The 22,327-nt window shown below is 36.5% G+C and overlaps 4 protein-coding genes across 8 annotated transcripts; 3 read left to right on the top strand and 1 right to left on the bottom strand.

The window, feature by feature from the left end:
- The first annotated feature begins 1,195 nt into the window (after positions 1-1,195).
- Positions 1,196-5,118, top strand: LOC119073516 (gamma-1-syntrophin). Its single transcript, XM_037179042.1, has 11 exons — positions 1,196-1,460; positions 2,626-2,692; positions 2,757-2,900; positions 2,954-3,112; positions 3,174-3,300; positions 3,355-3,501; positions 3,557-3,741; positions 3,805-3,963; positions 4,025-4,249; positions 4,416-4,619; positions 4,683-5,118. The coding sequence occupies exons 2-11, from the start codon at positions 2,630-2,632 to the stop codon at positions 4,791-4,793; spliced, it is 1,524 nt and encodes a 507-aa protein (XP_037034937.1). The 5' UTR covers positions 1,196-1,460; positions 2,626-2,629; the 3' UTR covers positions 4,794-5,118.
- An 8,039-nt stretch (positions 5,119-13,157) lies between these two features.
- Positions 13,158-15,570, top strand: LOC119073547 (isovaleryl-CoA dehydrogenase, mitochondrial-like). Its single transcript, XM_037179100.1, has 5 exons — positions 13,158-13,323; positions 13,806-13,885; positions 13,948-14,073; positions 14,525-14,630; positions 14,699-15,570. Exons 1-5 carry the CDS (start codon positions 13,186-13,188, stop codon positions 15,512-15,514), a joined length of 1,266 nt encoding a protein of 421 aa, XP_037034995.1. The 5' UTR covers positions 13,158-13,185; the 3' UTR covers positions 15,515-15,570.
- A 1,060-nt stretch (positions 15,571-16,630) lies between these two features.
- LOC119073548 (isovaleryl-CoA dehydrogenase, mitochondrial-like) lies at positions 16,631-19,104 on the bottom strand. The gene is made up of 5 exons (XM_037179101.1): positions 18,826-19,104; positions 18,252-18,331; positions 18,064-18,189; positions 17,626-17,731; positions 16,631-17,559 (listed from the first exon to the last, which is right to left on the bottom strand). The coding sequence occupies exons 1-5, from the start codon at positions 18,961-18,963 to the stop codon at positions 16,744-16,746; spliced, it is 1,266 nt and encodes a 421-aa protein (XP_037034996.1). The 5' UTR covers positions 18,964-19,104; the 3' UTR covers positions 16,631-16,743.
- Positions 18,372-22,176, top strand: LOC119073641. Of its 5 annotated transcripts, none has more exons than XM_037179235.1 (3): positions 18,372-18,448; positions 20,526-20,862; positions 20,935-22,176. In XM_037179235.1, exons 1-3 carry the CDS (start codon positions 18,393-18,395, stop codon positions 21,142-21,144), a joined length of 603 nt encoding a protein of 200 aa, XP_037035130.1. In that variant the 5' UTR covers positions 18,372-18,392; the 3' UTR covers positions 21,145-22,176. The 5 variants fall into 5 exon arrangements, with proteins under 5 accessions (XP_037035130.1, XP_037035132.1, XP_037035129.1 ...); XM_037179237.1 differs by lacking the exon at positions 18,372-18,448 and adding an exon at positions 18,833-18,952; XM_037179234.1 differs by lacking the exon at positions 18,372-18,448 and adding an exon at positions 19,739-20,065.
- The last annotated feature ends 151 nt before the right edge of the window (positions 22,177-22,327 follow it).

The following is a 22,327-nucleotide window of genomic DNA, read 5'->3' on the forward strand; positions in this document are numbered from 1 at the left end:
GATAACGATATGATTAATCAATTATCGATAATTTCTTTCGATTGATATTATCGATAATTTTGAACGTCTCCCATCCCTAGTAAAAATCTCTTTGATGAAATATTGCTTTTGTCAAACACAGCGAACCAGATAATATCAGCAACATTTTACAATAACCATGTTTAAAGACATTTTCTAAACGTTTCCCATAGGCATTTTTCCATTTACTTCAAAAACATCGCAGACCCTTTTCAGAACGATCTATATGCTTGTGCTGGAAACCTCTTATTCTCTAAAGAAAACCGATGTTATCGATCGCACTGTAACGCATGTCTTTAAAATAGGCTCGATAGATCACAATGCTTTTCGTCTGTGGAATCTTCAAGAGATTCTTAATGAATTTTTTTAAGTTTCCGTTTCCTGATATTGGCGGAGGAGCTTTAGCACTCTTGGTTTTTCAATCAATACTAAATTTAATTTGTATTTCACTCGACTTTCATCTTGTGTTATTATCTCATCCATTCGACCGGAAAATAGTTGTCAGAGGTATGAAAGGAATTAAAAAATATTAGTTAATGTTGACCTGGTTTTTAAGAAAAGCTTTTGTAGAATAAACCTGTAAAATTAAACTTAACATTAATAACACGAAAACGATTTTTCTCATTTTAAATTTTCCGCAATTTTCGTTCAAAATTTATTCCAATGTGTTGGCACAATTGAATTCGTTCAGTTTTAACACCAAAATTTTTTTCTCTATGTTGGTATCCTCGTCTGTCACTGTATGTGAAAAACCATATCACAGAGGATAATCAAAATAGATTTTGTTTTCTTTGAATTTTTATTCATTCAAAATCGGAAAATTGAATTGATTCAACAGAATAGAGCGTGTGCGATTTTGAGAAAAAAGTTTCATATTTTAATAAAAAGAAGATTTACCATGAAAACCATTGAAAAAAATATTTAATTTTTTTAATAGAAATTATTGAAAAATATTGTTGCCATCCCGATGCCATCCCACTTATTAGAATCTTAGTAAGAATCCAATTAGAATGAATTAGAATGGTTCGGATATCCTTTTATTTTCATTCAAATTACAGCTTTTAAAGTGAGATATAAAATCAAGCAGACATTTTTCAGATATTCTGTTTACACTTTTGTTCTACAGAATAATAATCTACATCAATTAAAAATAAATTATTTATACTGCACACGGTCTATTGCACTCGTTACGCATGAAAAAATGTATCGTTTCGATTGTTTGCTTCAGTTGAACCAATAAAAGAAATTCGTTTCAGTGACGAAGAAAAATTTGTGTGAAAATTATCGTTATCTGGGAGAATTATTTTCTGCTCCAGATTGCATTGTATTCGATTTTATGGTAGAAAGGGGTGCGGCGGAAAATTTGGAGAAAATGCGTTGAAGAAGTGTAATTATTTACATTGGATTCGTGTGTTCGTTAATTATTAAAATCAGGGTCGGATGTGAGTCTCAGTTTTGTTTTTCCTTTTTTTAATAAATATTTAATCGAGGTAATAATCGGACATTTGATACTTTCATCCAATTCTTGCTATAGTAGGTCAACACGAATATGTATTGTATACGAACGCAATGTTTTGATAAAAATCAATAATAAACATAAATAATAATGTTCTCCGTGTCTTGTGCATGTTCTTTTTTTATTTTGGCCCTTTCACATACATATACAATATTAACCAGTGATTGATGAACGGAGTACAAAAAAAAACGATCATTTCATTGTTGATTAAAATAATGAGTGCGGTGATGATGGTAATAATTCTCTTGTCCTTTATGAGATGTTACGGGAGAGAAATGAATTGTTTTTTTTTCGTTATTCCTTTTTGGACGTGCCACCTATAAGCTCTAGTGAATTATCCCCGTCTTGTTAATGGGAATAACGTTCAGGTTATTAATTAACTTTTCGTGCATACAGACATCCATTCCGTTTCCAGTTATATATTTGTTTCTACAGGTGGTAATATTTGGTGTGTAATGAAAAGTAATTTCGGAGATGGGACGGACATCGTCCTTTTTTGTATGGATCTGCCTGTAGTAATTGTGTCCCTTTTTGCACATAAAAAATAGATTTTGTCAATTTTTAATTTTACATTGTAGTCAAATCGGACAAGGGTTTTTTGTTGAGTCTATTCAATGTAATAGAAATGTATAAAAAGAATAGAAAATCCAAAAAAAGTTTTACCTCGTACATTTCGTCAGCAGTGACCTTAATCGAAAAAGGCACAGCAATTTAAAATTTATGTGGCGTTCCATCATACACGACAGTTTCATGGTACACGACGTACACGACATAGTATTTTACAGAATTAGGGAAGGAAAGGTAAAAGTTCAAGTTTTCATGTGATATTTATTTAACCTTATGGATCACCTCTCCTCAATACTTACAATGTTCAAGCCACGGTCTGTATTCATCTAAACATTTTCACTACTTTTTGCTATTCATTAAACTAGATTAACGTCCGCGAATCGTTATTTTCGAAACTAAGTGAGAGCGACATGCAAAAGTACCTAAAATCAACGTTCTACATACAAAATTATCATGGAACTTGGCTTCGTTTTCCTCTCGATAGTATGCAATCATTGACATTCTACTTCTCACTTTTCTTCCAGAAATATGAAGATCTACGCACCAAAGATGGCAACTCCCATTCAAGAAAAAGTGGATCAGAATTTAAAGGTACGCATTGGCGTTTCATTTTTACTGAATTTTTTACTCTTATTCCCCATGTGTCCTTATTAAGATACGTACGGGAATGGTGACTGTTAGCGATGGAAAAACTCAACCGGAACCGGTTCGAATTCAGCTGACAATGGAGTTATTGATATTACAACGAATAGACACATCTACGCCACCACCAGTATTCGGACCGCCAATCGAATCAAAGGTAAGGGATGCATTTAACACCGCGTTGATCAGCTAATTTTCCACGTTTTTTAGGAGCGAATGGTTCAAATAACTCGGCAAGATGTGGGTGGTTTAGGATTGAGTATCAAAGGTGGTGCTGAACATAAGCTTCCCATATTAATATCACGGATCTATAAAGATCAAGCGGCCGATGCTTCTGGCAAATTATTTGTTGGTGATGCTATCATAAAGGTCAGCATTGCACTAGTTGCAACTTCCAAAGATTTGAACTTATTTGGTGTGCTGGTTACAGGTAAATGGCGAATACATAACAGCATGTCCACACGATGATGCAGTTAATATTTTGCGTAATGCTGGTGATATTGTTGTACTAACGGTCAAACATTACAAGGCAGCTACACCGTTTTTGCAGAAGCAATGTAAGTATTCCTAAGTAGACCGAAAGAATTTTTTTCAACGGACCAACTCGATAGTGTCACGTGAAACACCTGATTCCGATAATGATGCAACATGTGCTGAGTTGAAAGCGGACGAAGGCTGGAAATCGTCCATGAGCAACAATAGTCGTCCGATGTCAATCAGTTCGGAGCCGGAAAAAAGATGGGTGGATGTTGTGTCCGGTAATTGATTTGGAAAATTTGCGAGTAAGGTCGATAATTGAGTTTAACATTTCAGTACCATTGATGATGGCATATGTGACACGTTACATTTACGGTACCGACAAATTGCGATCTAATGCATTCGAGGTGCGAGGACTGAACAATATCTCAACGGGAATTATAAATTGTGACGATCTAGCGATTTTGAGCCAATGGCTGAAATTAATCACCGACAATATTGTCGGACTAACACATTTGCAGGTCGGAACATTGTTTTGTTGTTTCAAGTGACCAAAATTAAACTTTTTCTTGCTTTTCCCACAGATGAAGCTGTACAATCGAAATTTTGCTGTTGGCGAACGAATTGAATACATGGGTTGGGTGAATGAGGGCGTCATAAATAATAACATTTCGTGGCAGAGTTACAAGCCACGATTTTTAGTATTAAAAGGAACTGAAGTTATGCTCTTTGATTCACCACCGGTAATTTGTTTCCGTTTGAAATCTTAAAGTGGTCACCGTATGACAGAGCAATTCTTTGCAGTTAAATGTAGCTGGTCTAACGCGGTCGATTCTGGCGTACAAGGTTTATCAAACGATGTTCCGTGTGGTAAAGGAGTCGGAAACGGTTGATGCCAGGCAACATTGCTTCCTGTTACAGAGTTCAGGCCACGAACCCAGATATTTGAGTGTTGAAACGCGTCAGGAATTGCTTCGAATAGAAAATAGTTGGAATGCGGCGATCATAACGAGCGTTATAAAATTAGGTGTAAGTATTCCCTGATAGCCAAGAAAATTTAGATTTTTCATTAAAATAAGTCTCGTCGATCATCGAACAGTCTGAATTCTCAAATAATGTGTACAAGACGACATGCACGTTCTAGGGTTTATTTCAAGGACCTGTTCTCAACGACTTTTCATTGTTTTTTTTTTAGCGAAAAACATTTGCTGTTTCACATTACGGCCGAAGTGGTGGCCTTACATTAGATTGGCAGTCAGGATTTTCGCTAACTGAAGGAGCCGATGCGACCGTTGTATGGCAATTCAAATTTTCCCAGTTACGCGGCTCCAGCGATGATGGAAAATCAAAATTGAAGCTACACTTTCAGGACCAGGAGACGCGAACAATCGAAACTAAAGTATGCGTGCACCTGATGCAAGACTATGTGGCTGAAAATTAATTCGAATTTTTTTCCTTCCAGGAATTGGAATGTCAAGTGCTTCAGAGTCTGTTGTTCTGTATGCATGCATTTTTAACAGCAAAAGTTGCATCAGTCGATCCATCATTTTTGAGTTCAATACAACAGTCTTAAAGCGACTATCATCTGTTATCGAAACGACGACCGATATAGAAATGAGCCATGGCTGACGTCGTTTGACACAGTAAGTTGTATGTTGCAACAAGTGAAGGGAAAAATTTTGTTTCATCCTGTTAAAAATCCTTACATCAAACGAAGTCCTAGATTCGATAACTATATCCTAATCATACGCTTGTCGTCTGTGAAAAAAGTTGAAGAAAGTTACAAATATTTCAGTTGAACTAGCAAAATGTAGGTAGTCTTGTCGGAACGGACCAAGAAAGAACATAATGTGAGCCAATGAAACTCCATCGGATTAGACACTAACAAAAAATTAAAATAAATTATAAAAACAAAAGACAAAAATCTCGATTTAGATGCACACGTTGTTTTGATTTGGCTAAACAATTTTGATTGAAAGACGTACAGTCCATGTGATCACTCTCAGCACACACAGTGCAACAATCCACTTAATGGATTTTCAACACATTATGGTGATTTGAATAAATTTCATTCATGATATGTGGAAAGTAGATCACAATTCGGTTTCACTCCTAACCATACTCTCGTTCCAATGCACGTTTATCCGTCGAGATTGTTTAGATTTGGCCATCGTATGTAAGATATGGCGTAGAAAAATTCTATTTTAGAAAAGAAAATAATTCCAAATTTAGATTGGAATTTTGAAGAAGAAAAAAAGTTAAATGAATAAAAATCCTTAGATCATCCTATAAAGTCTGTAATGAAAAGTCTGCAAAACAAAAAAAAAACGTATTTCTAATTTTAAAATTATAAAATAGAGAAGAGAAAAAAATTGTTGAAAATAAATATTTATAAATGTGTAAAATAATGTAACTGAGAAAATAAATAAATAAAAAAGAAAACTTAAGAAAAAAAAGGAAAATCCCAAATGATAAAAAAGAGATATTTAAAATGGACTTACTGAACCACCATAACTTGACTCAATTAAAATTTAAATTACAAAAGTAAATTATATATATTTAAACTAATCAGTTGATTTATTAACAAAACCAAATTTTAAAAAAATCCATTTTAAGTTTCAAAAACTTCTGATCTAAATTTCTAAATTTGTTTGAAAAAAAGAAGATTAAAATCACTTTAACGAAAAACTATTAATGAATGAACTTGTGCAATTTTTTAGATTTACTTTTCTAAAGCTTCAACAGCTTAGCTTAATTATTTGTTAATTTTAATAGACAGATTAATGAAATAATAACACAATTACTGATAAACATTTATCGTCTTGTTTTCTTGGCTTTGCTGCGATCAGAAATTTTCATCCACCATCCTAAAGTTGAGCTTTTATTGCTAGGCTTAAGTATAAAACCTTCACATGAATAATTTGCATGGAAGCAGGGATAAATGAATTAAAAACATAACAACCACAATTTTAAGATTCTGACAATTTATTACGTCTTCTCAACTCAATATCAATATTTCGCCTGCCACACATTCATTTTCGAGTCAAAACCATATTTTCGAGTTGATGTCGCTCAACCTTAAAGTTTGAAAAATGTTGAAGCTTACAGTGAATTTACATTTGAGTAAAAAAGACTTCGACCAACGCACTTCAAGCAAAAGTGCTTCGAGTGACAGCTGCCACCCAAATAGATTACTATTTTGTATGAAAACTTTTTACAAATTTTTTACGGTGCCAGAATTTGTTTGATACATTGTCCTGTATCTCATGCTTGAAGTTCGTTATTGCTTTGACTTTAATTGTGAGAATTAACGCATCTTATTTTTACACATACAAGGGTTGCCTTTTATATTTCTGGCCTAGGGCACTTCTAGTGTTTTCATATGCTTGTCACTATGCTAGGGCTAGCAGATAACGTGGGACCTTTTTAGGAAGAATTACATTTATGAGAGCCATGAGATGTTAATCGGTCTAGTCACAAGAGCCCTTCTGACAGAGGTCTTCACTTGATTAGGAATTTTGGGAAAAATGTGTAGCATCGGGTACTGTTAGTGTTTCTTGATGCTAGCGACTATGCTAGCAGATAACTTTGGACCTTTCTAAAAGAAACTACCTCAAAGAGAACAATAAACTTTTATTTGGTCTAATCACAAAAGCCCTAATATCATAGGTCCTCTTCTATAGAAACCTTGGGTCAAATTTTCATATTGCCACCATTGGGACATGGATCGTGGTAGATCTTCGAATGTTGGTGTTTGGAGTGGTATTGACGTAGTATTCCTGTAGCACTTTGTTTGGTTCCACCAAGCAACCCCATTTGATTGGAGTAAAGAAAACATTTTGTGTGAAAATTTAAGAAAATTTGCGAGTGCCTATGAGAGAAGGGCTTCTGTGACTAGACGAAATACACTTTTTTCTTGTCATTGTGGTAGTTTGCCCTACAAAGGTCCAACGTTGTCTGCTTGCACAGTAACTAGCATAGGAAAACGCTAGAAGTGCCCTAGGCCAGAAATATATAAGGCAACTCTTGTATTGCGAAAATAAACACTTTCACACTAAAGCTGACAGCAGACTTTCACCGCTTACACGTTTTAACAATGGAAAGTGGGAGTAGCTCGTGAACGGAGTGCTAATGCTCAAAACAAACGAGGCATTGAAAACGTGTTTTAGTCCTAGTTTTCATGACGAAATTTTCGAAACTGTCAAATGAAGTTAGAACTTTTTCTATTCAAATTTGCGACTGATGCATCTGTCAATGAAAACTAGGACCAAAACACGTTTTCAATGCCTCGTTTGTTTTCAGCATAAACGGCGTAAGTCCGCTGACAGCTTAAAGACTTCTTTATAAACACGTGTGAACTAAGCCCACAAACTTTATAAGACTCATCAGTGCACCTTTGTTGCAACCATGTGTACCGTTCGGTACATGTTGCGAGATGTGAACAAATTCAAATTGATTTCAGTTTGGGTTTGGACACGCTGATATGCACATGGTTGCAACAAAGGTGCACTGATGAGTCTTATAAAGACGAGATCAGCTGTTTGTGGGTTTTCGGTCAAGAAATTTGGATTTGAGTTACATTTGATCTAATTTTCGTCGATTGAAAAATTGTGTTTACGAACTTGAAGTGTGTTTTGAGTAACGTTTTTTGTTATTTTCGTTCTTTGAGAGTTTCTTAAAAGTAAAAAATTTCGTTCTGGAACAATAACATGCGAAAGATTTGTCCATTAATTGTTGTCGTTTCACATGACTCAAATGAGTTTTTCTTTTTGTAATGTAATTTGCATGTAAAGAAAATTAAATATTTTTTTTATACTCTCTCAATTATTCCATTGATATGACATCATTATTATTTATCTAGGTAAATATTACCTACATTTATGTCGATAAGTTGGTCGTTTCCAATGCCTTAATAGTACATTAAGGTACGGTGAATATACCGAGAATTAATACTCTTCTGTAGATTTCTTACGTCTAGTGTTACATGTAAATTCGTCTACTACGAGCTCAAATTATCGATTATCGATGATAAAAACCGCTTAGAATTAGATCAGTCTTCTATCTATCAACACTTCACACTTTCCCACTAAAGTGGTTTTGTGATCAGAACTTGTTAGGAATTTAAGAGCGTTAAAACGTTGAAAAGTTTGTATTTTGCGCACGTACGTTCGTACTTAGAGTATGCTTCAGTCGTTTGGCATCCGTACCAAGACACCTCTGTTGATAGAATTGAATAGATCCAGAAGAAGTTTCTGATGTTCGCACTTCGGCGAACGGTGAGGCGCGACGAAAACCACAGACTTCCCACGTATATCGACAGGCTAGCTCGACGTAGAGTTAATGCGTGTGTTTTTTTCGCTTCTGATCTTCTAAACGGAAATCTTGACGCCCCTCAGATAGCTAGGAAGATTGTTTTAAACCCTCACCCTACTGGTGCTGATGATTTTCTTGTTGTTGATGATCTTGTAATGTAAAAACCAAGAGACCTGTAGTTTATAATTATCGAGATCCAAGCTAAGATTAAAGGAAAGAGTTGCTATATGTTTAGCTGAGCGAAGTGCTTGAAATATAAATGCAGCTTGGTTTCAAATAGACGTTTAGTTCCATCCAGCCACCTACGCCTGTGATAGGTTTTGTCTGATGACATTTTTTTTTCTCAACTCTCGTTTTCCCATGGGGTAATTTTTTTCACCTGAACTTTCACATTCAGTGCTGGAGTCACTTAGTTTTTAGCCCCGTACGAAGTACGAAGGGGCTTATAGGATTACGATGCCGTGTGTAATTGATGGAATTCGAAGCAGACGGTAAGGGCAAAGTGTTTGCCTATGTTCATAGATGACGAATCCGCAATAAAAATTTGGGCCGTCTGTCCGTCTGTCCGTCTGTCCGTCTGTCCGTCTGTCCGTCTGTCCGTCTGTCCGTCTGTCCGTCACGTCGATATCTTGAGTAAATCAAATCCGATTTCAAAAATTTTTTTTTTCCCTGAAAGATAGTCAAAATAGTGAGGCTAAGTTCGAAGATGGGCATATTCGGGTCGGCCCTTCGTGAGTTAGGGCCACCTAAGTGATTTAAGGTCTTTTGGTGATATTTATGGCAAAATAAACGATGGAAATGTAAATGACACGGCAAATGATAGGTATTGTCAATACCAATCCAGGAAAAAAAAGTTTTTTAAAATCGGGTGAGTGAACCGTGAGTTAGGGCCTTAGAAGTGAAAAGCTACTAGGGCCCTATGTGTATTTTACATATAACTCGAGCAAATTTCATCCGTTTTTCGTAATTTTTGTTTCATTTGGAAGGTAATCAAAGGCCGAATAGAATGTTGTTGAAAAAAAATTAAATTTGGGTCCTCGGACGAAGGCCGTTACTAGGGCCCTATGTGTATTTTACATACAACTCGAGTAAATTTCATTCGTTTTTCGTAATTTTTGTGTCATTTGGAAGGTAATCGAACGCCGAATAGAAAGTTGTTGAAAAAAAATTAAATTTGGGTCCTTGGACTAAGGCCACTACTAGGGCCCTATGTGTATTTTACATACAACTCGAGTAAATTTCATCCGTTTTTCGTAATTTTTGTTTCATTTGAAAGATAATCGAACACCGAATAGAATGTTGTTGAAAAAAAAAAAAAATTTGGGTCCTTGGACTAAGGCCGTTACTAGGGCCCTATGTGTATTTTACATATAACTCCAGCAAATTTCATCCGTTTTTCGTAATTTTTGTTTCATTTGGAAGGTAATCAAAGGCCGAATAGAATGTAGTTGAAAAAAAAAATTTGGATCCTCGGACTGAGGCCGATACTAGGCCGTATGTGTATTTATACTCAATAAATTAAAATTTGGATCCTCGGACTGAGGCCGATACTAGGCCGTATGTGTATTTATACTCAATAAATTAAATTTGGGTCCTCGGACGAAGGCCGTTACTAGGGCCCTATGTGTATTTTACATACAACTCGAGTAAATTTCATTCGTTTTTCGTAATTTTTGTGTCATTTGGAAGGTAATCGAACGCCGAATAGAAAGTTGTTGAAAAAAAATTAAATTTGGGTCCTTGGACTAAGGCCACTACTAGGGCCCTATGTGTATTTTACATACAACTCGAGTAAATTTCATCCGTTTTTCGTAATTTTTGTTTCATTTGAAAGATAATCGAACACCGAATAGAATGTTGTTGAAAAAAAAAAAAATTGGGTCCTTGGACTAAGGCCGTTACTAGGGCCCTATGTGTATTTTACATATAACTCCAGCAAATTTCATCCGTTTTTCGTAATTTTTGTTTCATTTGGAAGGTAATCAAAGGCCGAATAGAATGTAGTTGAAAAAAAAAATTTGGATCCTCGGACTGAGGCCGATACTAGGCCGTATGTGTATTTATACTCAATAAATTAAAATTTTAGGGCTATTTGAAAGTTTTGTTTTATTTGAAAGGAACGTCGTACGGGGCTTCGTAATTGCGCTATGCGCAATTTCTAAGATGTACACATTACATAATAATTTTACTTTAACTACTTTAACCGGCGCATAGGCTTACGGTCAAAGTAGGGTGACAGACGCACTAGGGTCACGTACGCAATAGATATACGGGTTTGTACGGGGCTCAGTCGCAGCAAACGCTCCGACTGTTCTGATGGCTCGTTGTTTACATGACTAGGTATAAAAAGTTGAAAAATAAAGTGTTTCCGAGGCGTAGCCTAGGTCAATAAACACACGAAAACCAGACTTTACATTTTTATCCCGAGTTATGTAATGGATTTTATCTGTCTAGAACGATAATCTCGAGCTTGTCCCTCTAGGGAGTTTTTGTTTATCTCGATATATCTCTTCTCGACAGATAAAATATGATATGCACCTATTGCCAGACTGTTATTTTGACGTATAGGTATTATGGCCCACGCCTTCGGCTAGGGCAATAATGTCCTACACGTCAAAATACCAATCTTGGCAACAGGTACATAATATATATTACATGCTGAGGACGTCGAAAGAAGTTCTTGAAACATGAGAAGTACGGGTTTCGACGCTGGTAGCATATAAAATTATGTTTTCACCTCGGAGAGAAATAGGAAATTCCAATATCGATCAAATTTTCGAGATCAGATGGAAGGAAGGGTCGTGTCATTGAACGAACACGATATTCTTCATCTTCACTTAAATCTCCATCGGAAAAGATTCGCATGAAAGAGTTATTGAGAATTATCAATCGCTACTTCAAACAAACGAGGTACAAATTTATAAAGAAAATTTTGAAAATTTATTACTGAAAAACATTTTGCGAAGACTGCTTCTGGAACGCTCTGTTTGACGATGCTTTGCTCCAACATCTTATTTCTTAAATGTTTTGGAGATGTTTCTAAAATTTATAAAAAAAGGTCAGAAATTAGACTTCCGTTAATGCAAAAAAAACACGGTGAAGAAAAAAGAGCAGCGAAGTGATGCATGGATTTGAGAATCTCTAATTTTACTACCTGTGTTTTAGAAATTAACCGGAAAAAATCAAACTTGTTTACTACGAATAATGAATAAGAATTCTAGAAGTCCATAACCATATAAAATTGTGAATTCAATTTCAAACAGATCTGGACCCTAGCCCGATCGTAAAAGTCTACTTTGTAAATTTACCGCTGAACTGCTGGATGAACTGTTTTTATTCGAACCATTCTTCTTGTCAGGTGCCAAAAGAAATCTTCACCATTTTTTGGATCATGTATTGCACCTGTACCACATCCGATATTTTCCGCTCCCGAATCTACGATAAACGTCTTCATAACAGTGTGAATATCCTTCCAATCATCGACCGTCCAGATAAACCAAATAATGTTACTGATCGCCCCTGTAACAATGGCGGTGGAGAAGGATGTACCAATAAACTTCGGTTGGTTCTCGACCTTGCTGATACCGTCACTATAGAGCAATGATAATGTACAGTAAGGCGTTCTGCACTTGGTAAAAGTCCACTTTTTTATCCTTTTGTGCCACTTCGAGGAAATATATATCCGTATTGTAATTCGATGATTGTGCGATAAATTTATATACTTTTGTGCCGCGTGAATAGCCAGATTGAATCATACGTGGGTACCGGGTTGGATATGAAACATTTTTATTAGTTTCAGCTTCGCTTTTTCTTCTGCAGTTAGATGATGTTCTTGAAGTTCTCACCGTCTAGCCGGTAGTCGGTATTGCCGTCTAATTCTGCAGTTTGTGAAGGACGAATAATCAAATCGGCTTTTAATACTTCTGACGAAATATCGAATAAAATCCGCCACGTTGGATGAAATTGGATGATCGTATTTGCCAAAAGGCTCTTTCCACTGCAAATAAAACACGAATTGGAACAATTCCGAAATATTTTAAGAGCTTCCGAGCGTACGCTGAAATTGTAGCCTACATTTCTGCGTTTCGAAATTTTTGATCGCTGATATCTTTTTACGAGAGCCCCTTTTAAAAAATGTACGACCACATTTTCGAGTAAAAATATGTCAGCTTTGAATAAAAAATAAAATTGTCTGTGAAAGTTCCATGTGCTTTGAGAAAAGTGTACCTTTGATGCAAATTTGGGACGGAAAAACATCGACGCTGAACAACTGCTTCCTGGATCATCACCAACACGCCTCTTTGCAGACGAGCCAGATTCGGATTCACGGTCGGACGGTCTCTTGGTACCGGAATGGTATGACCAGAGCACTGCAAGGAGGGCTGTGGTATGACGCATGGCATAAACTCGTTGTCCTTGGAGCGAGGGCATAAGCAGCCTTAATGGTAATTTTGCAATGACATTATGAAAAAAAAGGTATGGAAATTTTCGCATACTTCGATTAAAATACTACTTTATTTTTTTCTATTACCCTGCTAGGTGCTTTGACTAAGTGTTGGTTCATTGAAAACAATATTGTTATGTATGTCGTGTCGTTCTTATCGTTCTTATCATACTTCATATCCTTCTTTCATTGACAGTTCTTCATCAAAATGTTACTCACCAAACTATGCTGTCGACATTCATTTTCGGTGAAAAATATTCTGAAAATATCGCAAACGAATTGCAGAGGTCTGGCACACTATCCGATTGATGAAAGTATTTTTGGTTTAACAGAGGAACAACAAAGTGTAAGTGTAAAAACGTTGATCAACAAGTGGTTTTTCTTGGGGTTTTTCATTCATTCGTTCGTCTAAAATCCAATTCATTTCGGATCCATGGCAGGTATTAGTAATAAAATCGTGATTTTTGATATCAATATTCTTGTTTTCCAATTTTGCATAAGACATACTTTAATTAATTGAAGCCCATTATCAGTAAATACGAATTTATAAACTTAATCTATTATCATGCTCATCTTGACTTGGGTGAGATATATTTTGAAAAATATTTGCGTAACAATTATTGATGTAAAACGTTTTGTTTTTCTCTTTTTGAATGACATTGCGTCAACAAGATAGTGAACTGACCGGGTTCAATGATTAACTGACACGTGGTAGGTACTACGAACGTGTTTTCTCGTGTAGTAAATAACAAGTCTCTTTAGTTTTCTCACACAATTTCCGTTTAATTTTACTGAAATAATTCATTTCAACTCACATTTCGCTTGCAGCTGAGGCAGACAGTGTTCAATCTCGTTCAAAAAGAACTGGCTCCGTATTCAATTGAAATCGACAAAACTAATAATTTCAAGTTAGTATCACAATATGCTATCAATGTACCTACAAGCTTTACGAATTAATTACTTGATGCAGAAACTTCCGACCATTTTTTAAACAACTTGGAAATCTTGGTGCTTTGGGAATCACAGCAAAATCTGAGTATGGAGGCTCCGATGGATCGTATCTCGACCACTGTATTATTATGGAGGAAATTTCTCGGTAATTTTGTTGAATTCAACCGGTCCTTTAGTAAAACATAAGAATAGTCTTCATGGAATCCTCGAGTATCATTGATTTCTAATTAAAATGCAGAGGCGTACACGTAATAACCTAATTTTATTTTAAAAAAAATTTCGTATAAATCGCACCGGATAGTTGCACTACTCACAGCCCGTCATATAGTTCCACTCGAGAGGTGGCATGGTGGCGCTGTCGCTCAAAGGAACCACAAAAATATATGGGAAACCAGACATCTTCAAATAATGACAGCTCCACCTTGGCACCTTTCGAGTCTAACTCTATGCAGCCCGTACAGAACAAATTTCAAAATTGCCTAAGGCGGACGAAGTATAGATTTTATCGACTTAAACCCCATATTAGTGTAGAGTCTCCTAGTCAAAAAACAGTAACCTACAATGAATTCTTGTAAGCGCTCCGTTTTATTTTACAGAGGCGATGGAGGTATTGGGCTGAGCTATGGAGCGCATTCAAATTTGTGCATAAATCAAATTAGTCGAAATGGCACAGAAGAACAAAAACAGAAATATTTGCCTAAGGTAAAGCTTACTCACTATCTTCGTCTAATCCTCGATAATTGTCTATAGGTCAATTGTTCTCTCAACAGTTATGCAGCGGGGAACATATTGGTGCACTTGCTATGTCTGAACCTGGTAGTGGTAGCGATGTTGTGTCGATGCGATTGAAAGCTGAACGAAAAGCCGATCACTATCTACTCAACGGAAATAAATTTTGGATAACAAATGGTCCCGATGCTGATACATTGGTAGTGTATGCTCGAACCGATGCGAATGCAAAAGCACAACATGGGATCACGGCATTTATAATTGAACGCGGATTCGAAGGTTTCTCGAATGGACCGAAATTGGACAAACTCGGAATGCGTGGTAGCGGGACTTCGGAATTGATATTCGATAACTGTAAAGTTCCGATAGAAAATGTTCTCGGTGGCGAGCAGAAGGGAGTTTATGTGCTGATGTCTGGTCTGGATTATGAGCGCTTAGTATTGGCAGCTGGACCGGTGGGTTTGATGCAAGCAGCTGTTGATGTATCATTTGATTATGCGCATCAGCGTAAACAGTTCGGAAAGCGAATTGGAGAGTTTCAGTTGCTACAGGGAAAAATGGCAGACATGTACACCACTTTGAACGCCTGCAGATCGTATCTGTATGGCGTGGCTCGGTCTACTGATGCTGGCAAAGCGAATCCAAAGGATTGTGCTGGAGTTATATTGTACTGTGCCGAGAAGGCCACCCAAGTTGGATTGGATTCAATTCAAATTTTAGGAGGGAACGGATATATAAACGATTATCCAACTGGGAAAATTATGCGTGATGCTAAATTACACGAAATCGGTGCTGGTACATCCGAAGTGAGACGATTGCTTATTGGTCGACATTTGAACAGAGAATACGCCAACTAAAAAAAATGTTTGTCGACTCATTCTGCGAATTTTATTAAATAAAATTGTAAACGAGACGGTAAAGTTTAAAAAGTTTAAAATTTAAAACTCCAACGTCTATATTATATTCATCAGCATCTTGCCTGGTCTGTAGCTGGTTCTTTGTTTCACCGACGTATCTGACTTCACATGAGCAGGGTATGTTGTATACAACATGTGATTGTTGTAGAGCTGGAACCTTGTCTTTTAGACGGGAGAATATTTTCCCATTCAGATTATTACCACCTCGTCCCACGATGGACCATCCAACTCTCGAAACCCTACAACTTTCACAAATACGATTTCCCTCACAGAAAAACTCAAAATCATCACCGATCGCTGTACGTTGGAGTAGCTCAAAAATAACCCACTTGTAGCGCTATAACTCACTCGAACTGGATCCGAATTTTCTATTTTTTTTCCTTCGATTCGTACCGTCCATACCTTTCATTTGACAATTAAACACAATTCCACAATTAAAAACGCCTTCCCGTTGGCGGTCATCCACCCTACTTACCACTATAGCTCCAACAAATCAAAGCCAACTTTCATGCAATTTTTTGCTTTCGATTCGAGATATCAATTAATTTCATTTAAACCGTCTTACGCCTCTCTAACATTTAAAACAGCCGCTTCAAAATTGTAAACATTTTCTGCACCCAAAAAAAAACTTTTAAATTCACTCCGGATGAAAAGTTAGAAAAAAACTTTCTTCTGCAACTTTGTTCTCTATGTCAAAATGAACATTTCTTCTTCCCCAACCGAAGCTCCATCTCTTAAAACAACCAAGTTATTTAGATTTCCCGTTTTTTCGCCTCCCAGCAGCCATAACTTTACTATTTTCAAACAAAGTTTTCTTCTCTCCAAATTTTCTCCACGTTTCAGACCATTCCCCACAACATATCAAAAAGAGTTTGTTTTTGCTCTGAACTTTCATTACAGCGACGTTTTTTCGGCAAAATCATTACCCACAGACAAACAAACAGACAAACATCCCGCCATTATAATATGGTTATATCCGAGATACGATGGCCGCCTGTAAAAGGCTTGTCATTTGTAAATCCCTGAATAAGTTATAGGTTGATGGAAACAATCATGTAAACAATAATTTCAAAATAAATGCATTTTTAGCCTTAACATTTCACATTTTACCGTCTCGTTTACAATTTTATTTAATAAAATTCGCAGAATGAGTCGACAAACAATTTTTTTTAGTTGGCGTATTCTCTGTTCAAATTTCGACCAATAACCAATCGCCTCACTTCGGATGTACCAGCACCGATTTCGTATAATTTAGCATCACGCATAATTTTCCCGGTTGGATAATCGTTTATATATCCGTTCCCTCCTAAAATTTGAATTGAATCCAATCCAACTTGGGTGGCCTTCTCGGCACAGTACAATATAACTCCAGCACAATCCTTGGGATTTGCTTTGCCAGCATCAGCAGACCGAGCCACGCCGTACAGATATGATCTGCAGGCGTTCAAAGTGGTGTACATGTCCGCCATTTTTCCCTGGAGCAACTGAAACTCTCCAATTCGCTTTCCGAACTGTTTACGCTGATGCGCATAATCAAATGATACATCAACAGCTGCTTGCATCAGACCCACCGGTCCAGCTGCCAATACTAAGCGCTCATAATCCAGACCAGACATCAGCACATAAACTCCCTTCTGCTCACCACCGAGAACATTTTCTATTGGAACTTTACAGTTATCGAATATCAATTCCGAAGTCCCGCTACCACGATGGCCGAGTTTGTCCAATTTTGGTCCATTCGAGAAACCTTCGAATCCGCGTTCAATTATAAATGCCGTGATCCCATGTTGTGCTTTTGCATTCGCATCGGTTCGAGCATACACTACCAATGTATCAGCATCGGGACCATTTGTTATCCAAAATTTATTTCCGTTGAGTAGATAGTGATCGGCTTTTCGTTCAGCTTTCAATCGCATCGACACAACATCACTACCACTACCAGGTTCAGACATAGCAAGTGCACCAATATGTTCTCCGCTGCATAACTGTTGAGAGAACAATTGACCTAGACAATTATCGAGGATTAGACGAAGATAGTGAGTAAGCTTTACCTTAGGCAAATATTTCTGTTTTTGTTCTTCTGTGCCATTTCGACTAATTTGATTTATGCACAAATTTGAATGCGCTCCATAGCTCAGCCCAATACCTCCATCGGCTCTGTAAAATAAAACGGAGCGCTTACAAGAATTCATTGTAGGTTACTGTTTTTTGACTAGGAGACTCTACACTAATATGGGGCTTAAGTCGAGTAAATCTATACTTCGTCCGCCCTAGGCAATTTTGAAATTTGTTGGGTACGGGCTGAGAGTAGTACAACTATCCGGTGCGATTTATACGAAAGAATGTTTAAAGAAAATTAGTTTATTACGTGTACGCTTTGCCTCTGCATGTTAATTAGAAATCAATGATGCCTGAGGATTCCATGAAGACTATTCTTATATTTTACTAAAGGACCGGTTCCAGTATTTATTTGAATTCAACAAAATTACCGTGAAATTTCCTCCATAATAATACAGTGGTCGAGATACGATCCATCGGAACCTCCATACTCAGACTTTGCTGTGATTCCCAAAGCACCAAGATTTCCAAGTTGTTTAAAAAATGGTCGGAAGTTTCTGCATCAAGTAATTAATTCGTAAAGCTTGCAGGTACATTGATAGCATATTGTGATACTAACTTGAAATTATTAGTTTTGTCGATTTCAATTGAATACGGAGCCAATTCTTTTTGAACGAGGTTGAACACTGTCTGTCTCAGCTGTAAAGTGTAATTTGAATTATTTTAGTAAAAACAAACGAAAACTGTGTGCTAAAACTAAATGACTTGTTACTATACCAGAAAACACATTCGTAGTACCTACCAACCTACCCATGTGTAAGTTAATCATTGAACCCGGTCAGTTCACTATCTTGTTGACGTAATGTCATTCAAAAAGAGAAAAACAAAACGTTCTACATAATTGTTACGCAAATATTATTCGAAATATTTATCACAGAAGTCATGCCCACCTTTTGATAGATTAAGTCTGTAAATTCGCATTTTACTGATAATGGACTTCAATTGAATAAGTGTGTGAGAGTGTCTTGTGCAAAATTGGAAAACAAGAATATTGATAACAGATTATTAAAGATCACGATTTTATCACCAATATCTGCCTTGGATCCGAGAGCCTTTGAAATGAATTGGATTTTAGACGAATGAATGAAAACCCCCAAGAAAAACCACTTGTTGATCAGCATTTTTACACTTACACTTTGTTGTTCCTCTGTTAAACCAAAAATACTTTCATCAATCGGATAGTGTGCCACCCCTCTGCAATTCGTTTGCGATATTTTCAGAATATTCTTCACCGAAAATGAATGTCGACCGCATAGTTTGGTGAGTAACATTTTGATTAATTTTCTGATTTTACGTAAAGAAAAGAAAGAAATGAAAAATAACACGGCACACGAAACAACACTTCTGGCAGTGAAGAACTGTCAATGAAAGTAGGATATGAAGTATGATAAGAACGACACGGCATACAAATACTTGTTTTCAATGAACCAACACTAGTCACACTAGTGCGGTGATATGAGTAAATTTTGCATGGAAATAAATGGTTGTGTGTGTGTGTGTGTTTTCGCAAGTGTTTCAAGAAAAACAGTAGCGGCTCGTTTTTGAAAAGGCGCGTAATTCAAACCGTTCTTATGACATTAAAAACGGAGAACAATTTAAATCGCCAAAGACTAATTAATTTGAATATTTGAGTATACGATTTTTTTAAGGTCCCAATAGCTTTGCTTAATTCCAACCAACAGTGAGGTTTTTAGAAATTGTTGTTTTTCACCCAATAATTTGCATTTGCGCTGCACTTGACAATGACAAAGTGTATCAACTTGTAAGTGGAATTCGAATGTATGATACCACTGTTTGATTGTGGTATCTGAAAGTCATTCTCATTCTGATACAATTAAAATCAGTTTGAGAATTAAATTAGAATCACATCTACTATTGGCTATTGAATCTGTGATCCTTGATCGTTGTCGATAATATCAGCATCATTCGTAATAAAGTTATCATCAAATAAATACAGCAAGCTTGTGTGTAGCTCTGTTTCGTAACATATTTTCCTTTCCTAACAGTCATCAGTGAGTGCATCATCTACAATTTATAAATACATTTGGTCGTGAATTTGTATATAATAAATATTGAGAATGTCGAGATTCACGAGATTCGCCGATAGTTCACAATTTCTGTTAGTATTTACTCTTATATATCATTGAAATATTGATGTAACGCGTCAGAATTGTTGATAACTAAACACTTTGAACAGTTAATAAATATTGAAATTAAATAAATTATAAGTATTTGCTGGTCAGTGCAAGGCAGTAGTGATAACGATTCTCTCTACAAAATGCACTCGTGTTATGGTTCTGTTAGCAAATTTCAATGTAAATTTATGATTTTTATATTCGTTGTTATCGTAACGACAATCCGGCCCATTGAAAGGTAATATAATTTAAAGAACGAATTTAATGACAGTTCTGGTTCTAATATCGGAATGAAGAGAGCATTGATTACCTTCGATCTCTGTTTGGGTCTTTACATAGAACATGATGAGCTTTAGCGTCAACATCTACAAAATGTGTAAATAAAGCTGAAACCAATTTCCCGGGGCTTAGTGAGTAAAATAACTTACGTATAGTTTGGAACTTCGGATTTTGCTTTGTGTGCATGTTGCCTTCGGTTTGGCTTTTCTCACGAATTTTTCGAGAAATAAAAAATGGGAAAATTCTCGTAAAAGTGAATAATATACCCCAAGTGAATAAGTGAATATGTACCCCAATGAGTGGAATCCACTCAGTGGATGGTTCTTACATCCATTGCCATTGACTGTTAAACTACTGAATATACAACCATTTCACTCTCTTCCACTAACCTTCTTAATAAATTCTCCTTTTTATTCCAGCCGTAAAATGTCTCTATTTGACTTCACATCACTCAGATCCGTTGACGGATGGACTGAGATTTCTGACACGGTACGAACAGTCGGCAAATCAAAAGCGACGTTAGTCTTGCAAAAGACCCAGTTATTCCAAAATGCTGTATTTTTCTCGCTTCTGCATCCTCAACCGAATGGGGCCTGTTTTGCTGGTGTACGGATTCCAGTCGAAATGAACCTGTCGGAGTATGAAAAAATCTTAATTCGTTGCAGGGGTGAAGGCGAAAACACCAGGTACAAGATCGTGCTGAGACACAATGGTCAGTTGGCCAACGATGAGATAACGTATGAACGCGTTTTTATGGTAAAACCCTTTATTCTATAGGAAAGGATTTGAGGAATGGGTTTTGATTTAGAGATTTTGTCTTTTCAAAAGGTTGGACTATCAGACAGTGAGTTCTCGGACGTGCGGCTGAAACTCACGGATTTTAAACCATTTTATCGGGGAAGAGAAATGCCTGACGTTGAGCCCTTAAATACATCGAACATTACTTCGTTTGGAATTCAAATCTTCGGAGGTGTCTACTCGGAATTCAAACAAGCTGGGGTGTCTGCTTTGGTTGTAGAAGAAATAAGTGCAGTGTAATTACCATTCATCAGTCAATACAAAATTTGTTGGTCAAGTGATAAATTGTGTCAATTTTGCCCTTTCAATAATACCCATAAGTCGTAGCCAAGCTCAGAGTTTGAAATTGCAAAATGAGTAGAACTGCATCAGATAATCTAAAACGAAAAGAAAACCGGATTTGTATACGGTGATAATGTGTTCCTAAAAGAATATGAAATGTGAAGCGAGTTTTTGAATGTATGTCCGACATCCATACTTCTACCATGCTATCATTGAGAAAGTTATCTTGTTCAATGATACGGGTTTTCAAGGGGAAACCAATACTACGATGTGAAATTATCAAATTTTTATTATTGTTGTTGCACTTAGCGTTTACTTTGCATAATTTACATGTACGTTGACATTGGATTCGGTTGTTCTATTTTTGTTCATTTTGTGTTTTGAGTTCCCAAAAAGGTGTCTGTTTTACTCAATTCGAAGAGTCTAATCAGATACCTACTTGTCCTTCTTTCCTAAGACATCTACTAAAATGCCGAACATTATCACGGATTGGATTAATAATTTCATGGGTAACAACGTCACCTACGTTGCCAACGCATACTCACATGCCGATTATGTTTGGCTACGTTTTCAACGTGAAGAATTGAGCATCGAGGAAATTTCAGCCGGACTGAAGTCAATCGAAATCGATGTGAAACATAAGGAAATGAAAATGAGTCTAGTGCGAGTACCGTTCAACGAAGTGCACATCGAACGAAGAAACACTATACGTGAATATATGACCGTGTTCGCCAGGAATAGAGACGGAAGTAAGACAACAATTTGCGAAAATTTCGAAATACCGGCTAATCGTTCATACATCGTTACCGATAAGGGTGGCATTAAGGAACAGGCGTACGGTGGTGATGTTTGGGAGGATTTCGAGGGACATTATCACAGAAAATAGTTTTGGCTTTATTCTAAGAATTTATCGATGTTGGTTTTCTAGTAAAATGTAAGTCTAATCTAGGCTGAAATATTTTTTGATAAGTAAAATTTCGAGTCGTCGAACTAAAATTATTTTTTTTTGTCGGAACAAGACCACCCTTTTCCCAGTCCCCTTCGTTAAATTCACACTTTCCCGGTAGACGCATTTTTTCCAAAAAAAATCATCGAAAATTGACACGATTTTATTCGTAAAAAAAACCACGTCTAAGAGTGG

Source organism: Bradysia coprophila, unplaced genomic scaffold (genome assembly GCF_014529535.1).
Source record: "Bradysia coprophila strain Holo2 unplaced genomic scaffold, BU_Bcop_v1 contig_138, whole genome shotgun sequence".
NCBI classification, from domain to species: domain Eukaryota; kingdom Metazoa; phylum Arthropoda; class Insecta; order Diptera; family Sciaridae; genus Bradysia; species Bradysia coprophila.

What these genes read in the sequence shown, in the direction of transcription:
- LOC119073516 (XM_037179042.1), top strand. Translation starts at nt 2,630, where the DNA reads ATGAAGATCTACGCACCAAAGATGGCAACTCCCATTCAAGAAAAAGTG. An exon ending in AAGTGGATCAGAATTTAAAG is followed by an intron (nt 2,693 to 2,756) that starts GTACGCATTGGC and finishes GTCCTTATTAAG; the next exon opens with ATACGTACGGGAATGGTGAC. An exon ending in GACCGCCAATCGAATCAAAG is followed by an intron (nt 2,901 to 2,953) that starts GTAAGGGATGCA and finishes CACGTTTTTTAG; the next exon opens with GAGCGAATGGTTCAAATAAC.
- LOC119073641 (XM_037179234.1), top strand. Translation starts at nt 19,971, where the DNA reads ATGCACTCGTGTTATGGTTCTGTTAGCAAATTTCAATGTAAATTTATG. An exon ending in ACAATCCGGCCCATTGAAAG is followed by an intron (nt 20,066 to 20,525) that starts GTAATATAATTT and finishes TTTTTATTCCAG; the next exon opens with CCGTAAAATGTCTCTATTTG. An exon ending in CGTATGAACGCGTTTTTATG is followed by an intron (nt 20,863 to 20,934) that starts GTAAAACCCTTT and finishes TCTTTTCAAAAG; the next exon opens with GTTGGACTATCAGACAGTGA.
- LOC119073547 (XM_037179100.1), top strand. Translation starts at nt 13,186, where the DNA reads ATGTTACTCACCAAACTATGCTGTCGACATTCATTTTCGGTGAAAAAT. An exon ending in TAACAGAGGAACAACAAAGT is followed by an intron (nt 13,324 to 13,805) that starts GTAAGTGTAAAA and finishes TTTCGCTTGCAG; the next exon opens with CTGAGGCAGACAGTGTTCAA. An exon ending in ATTATGGAGGAAATTTCTCG is followed by an intron (nt 14,074 to 14,524) that starts GTAATTTTGTTG and finishes TTTATTTTACAG; the next exon opens with AGGCGATGGAGGTATTGGGC.
- LOC119073548 (XM_037179101.1), bottom strand. Translation starts at nt 18,963, where the DNA reads ATGTTACTCACCAAACTATGCGGTCGACATTCATTTTCGGTGAAGAAT. An exon ending in GACAAAACTAATAATTTCAA is followed by an intron (nt 18,190 to 18,251) that starts GTTAGTATCACA and finishes TACTTGATGCAG; the next exon opens with AAACTTCCGACCATTTTTTA. An exon ending in AACAGAAATATTTGCCTAAG is followed by an intron (nt 17,560 to 17,625) that starts GTAAAGCTTACT and finishes TTCTCTCAACAG; the next exon opens with TTATGCAGCGGAGAACATAT.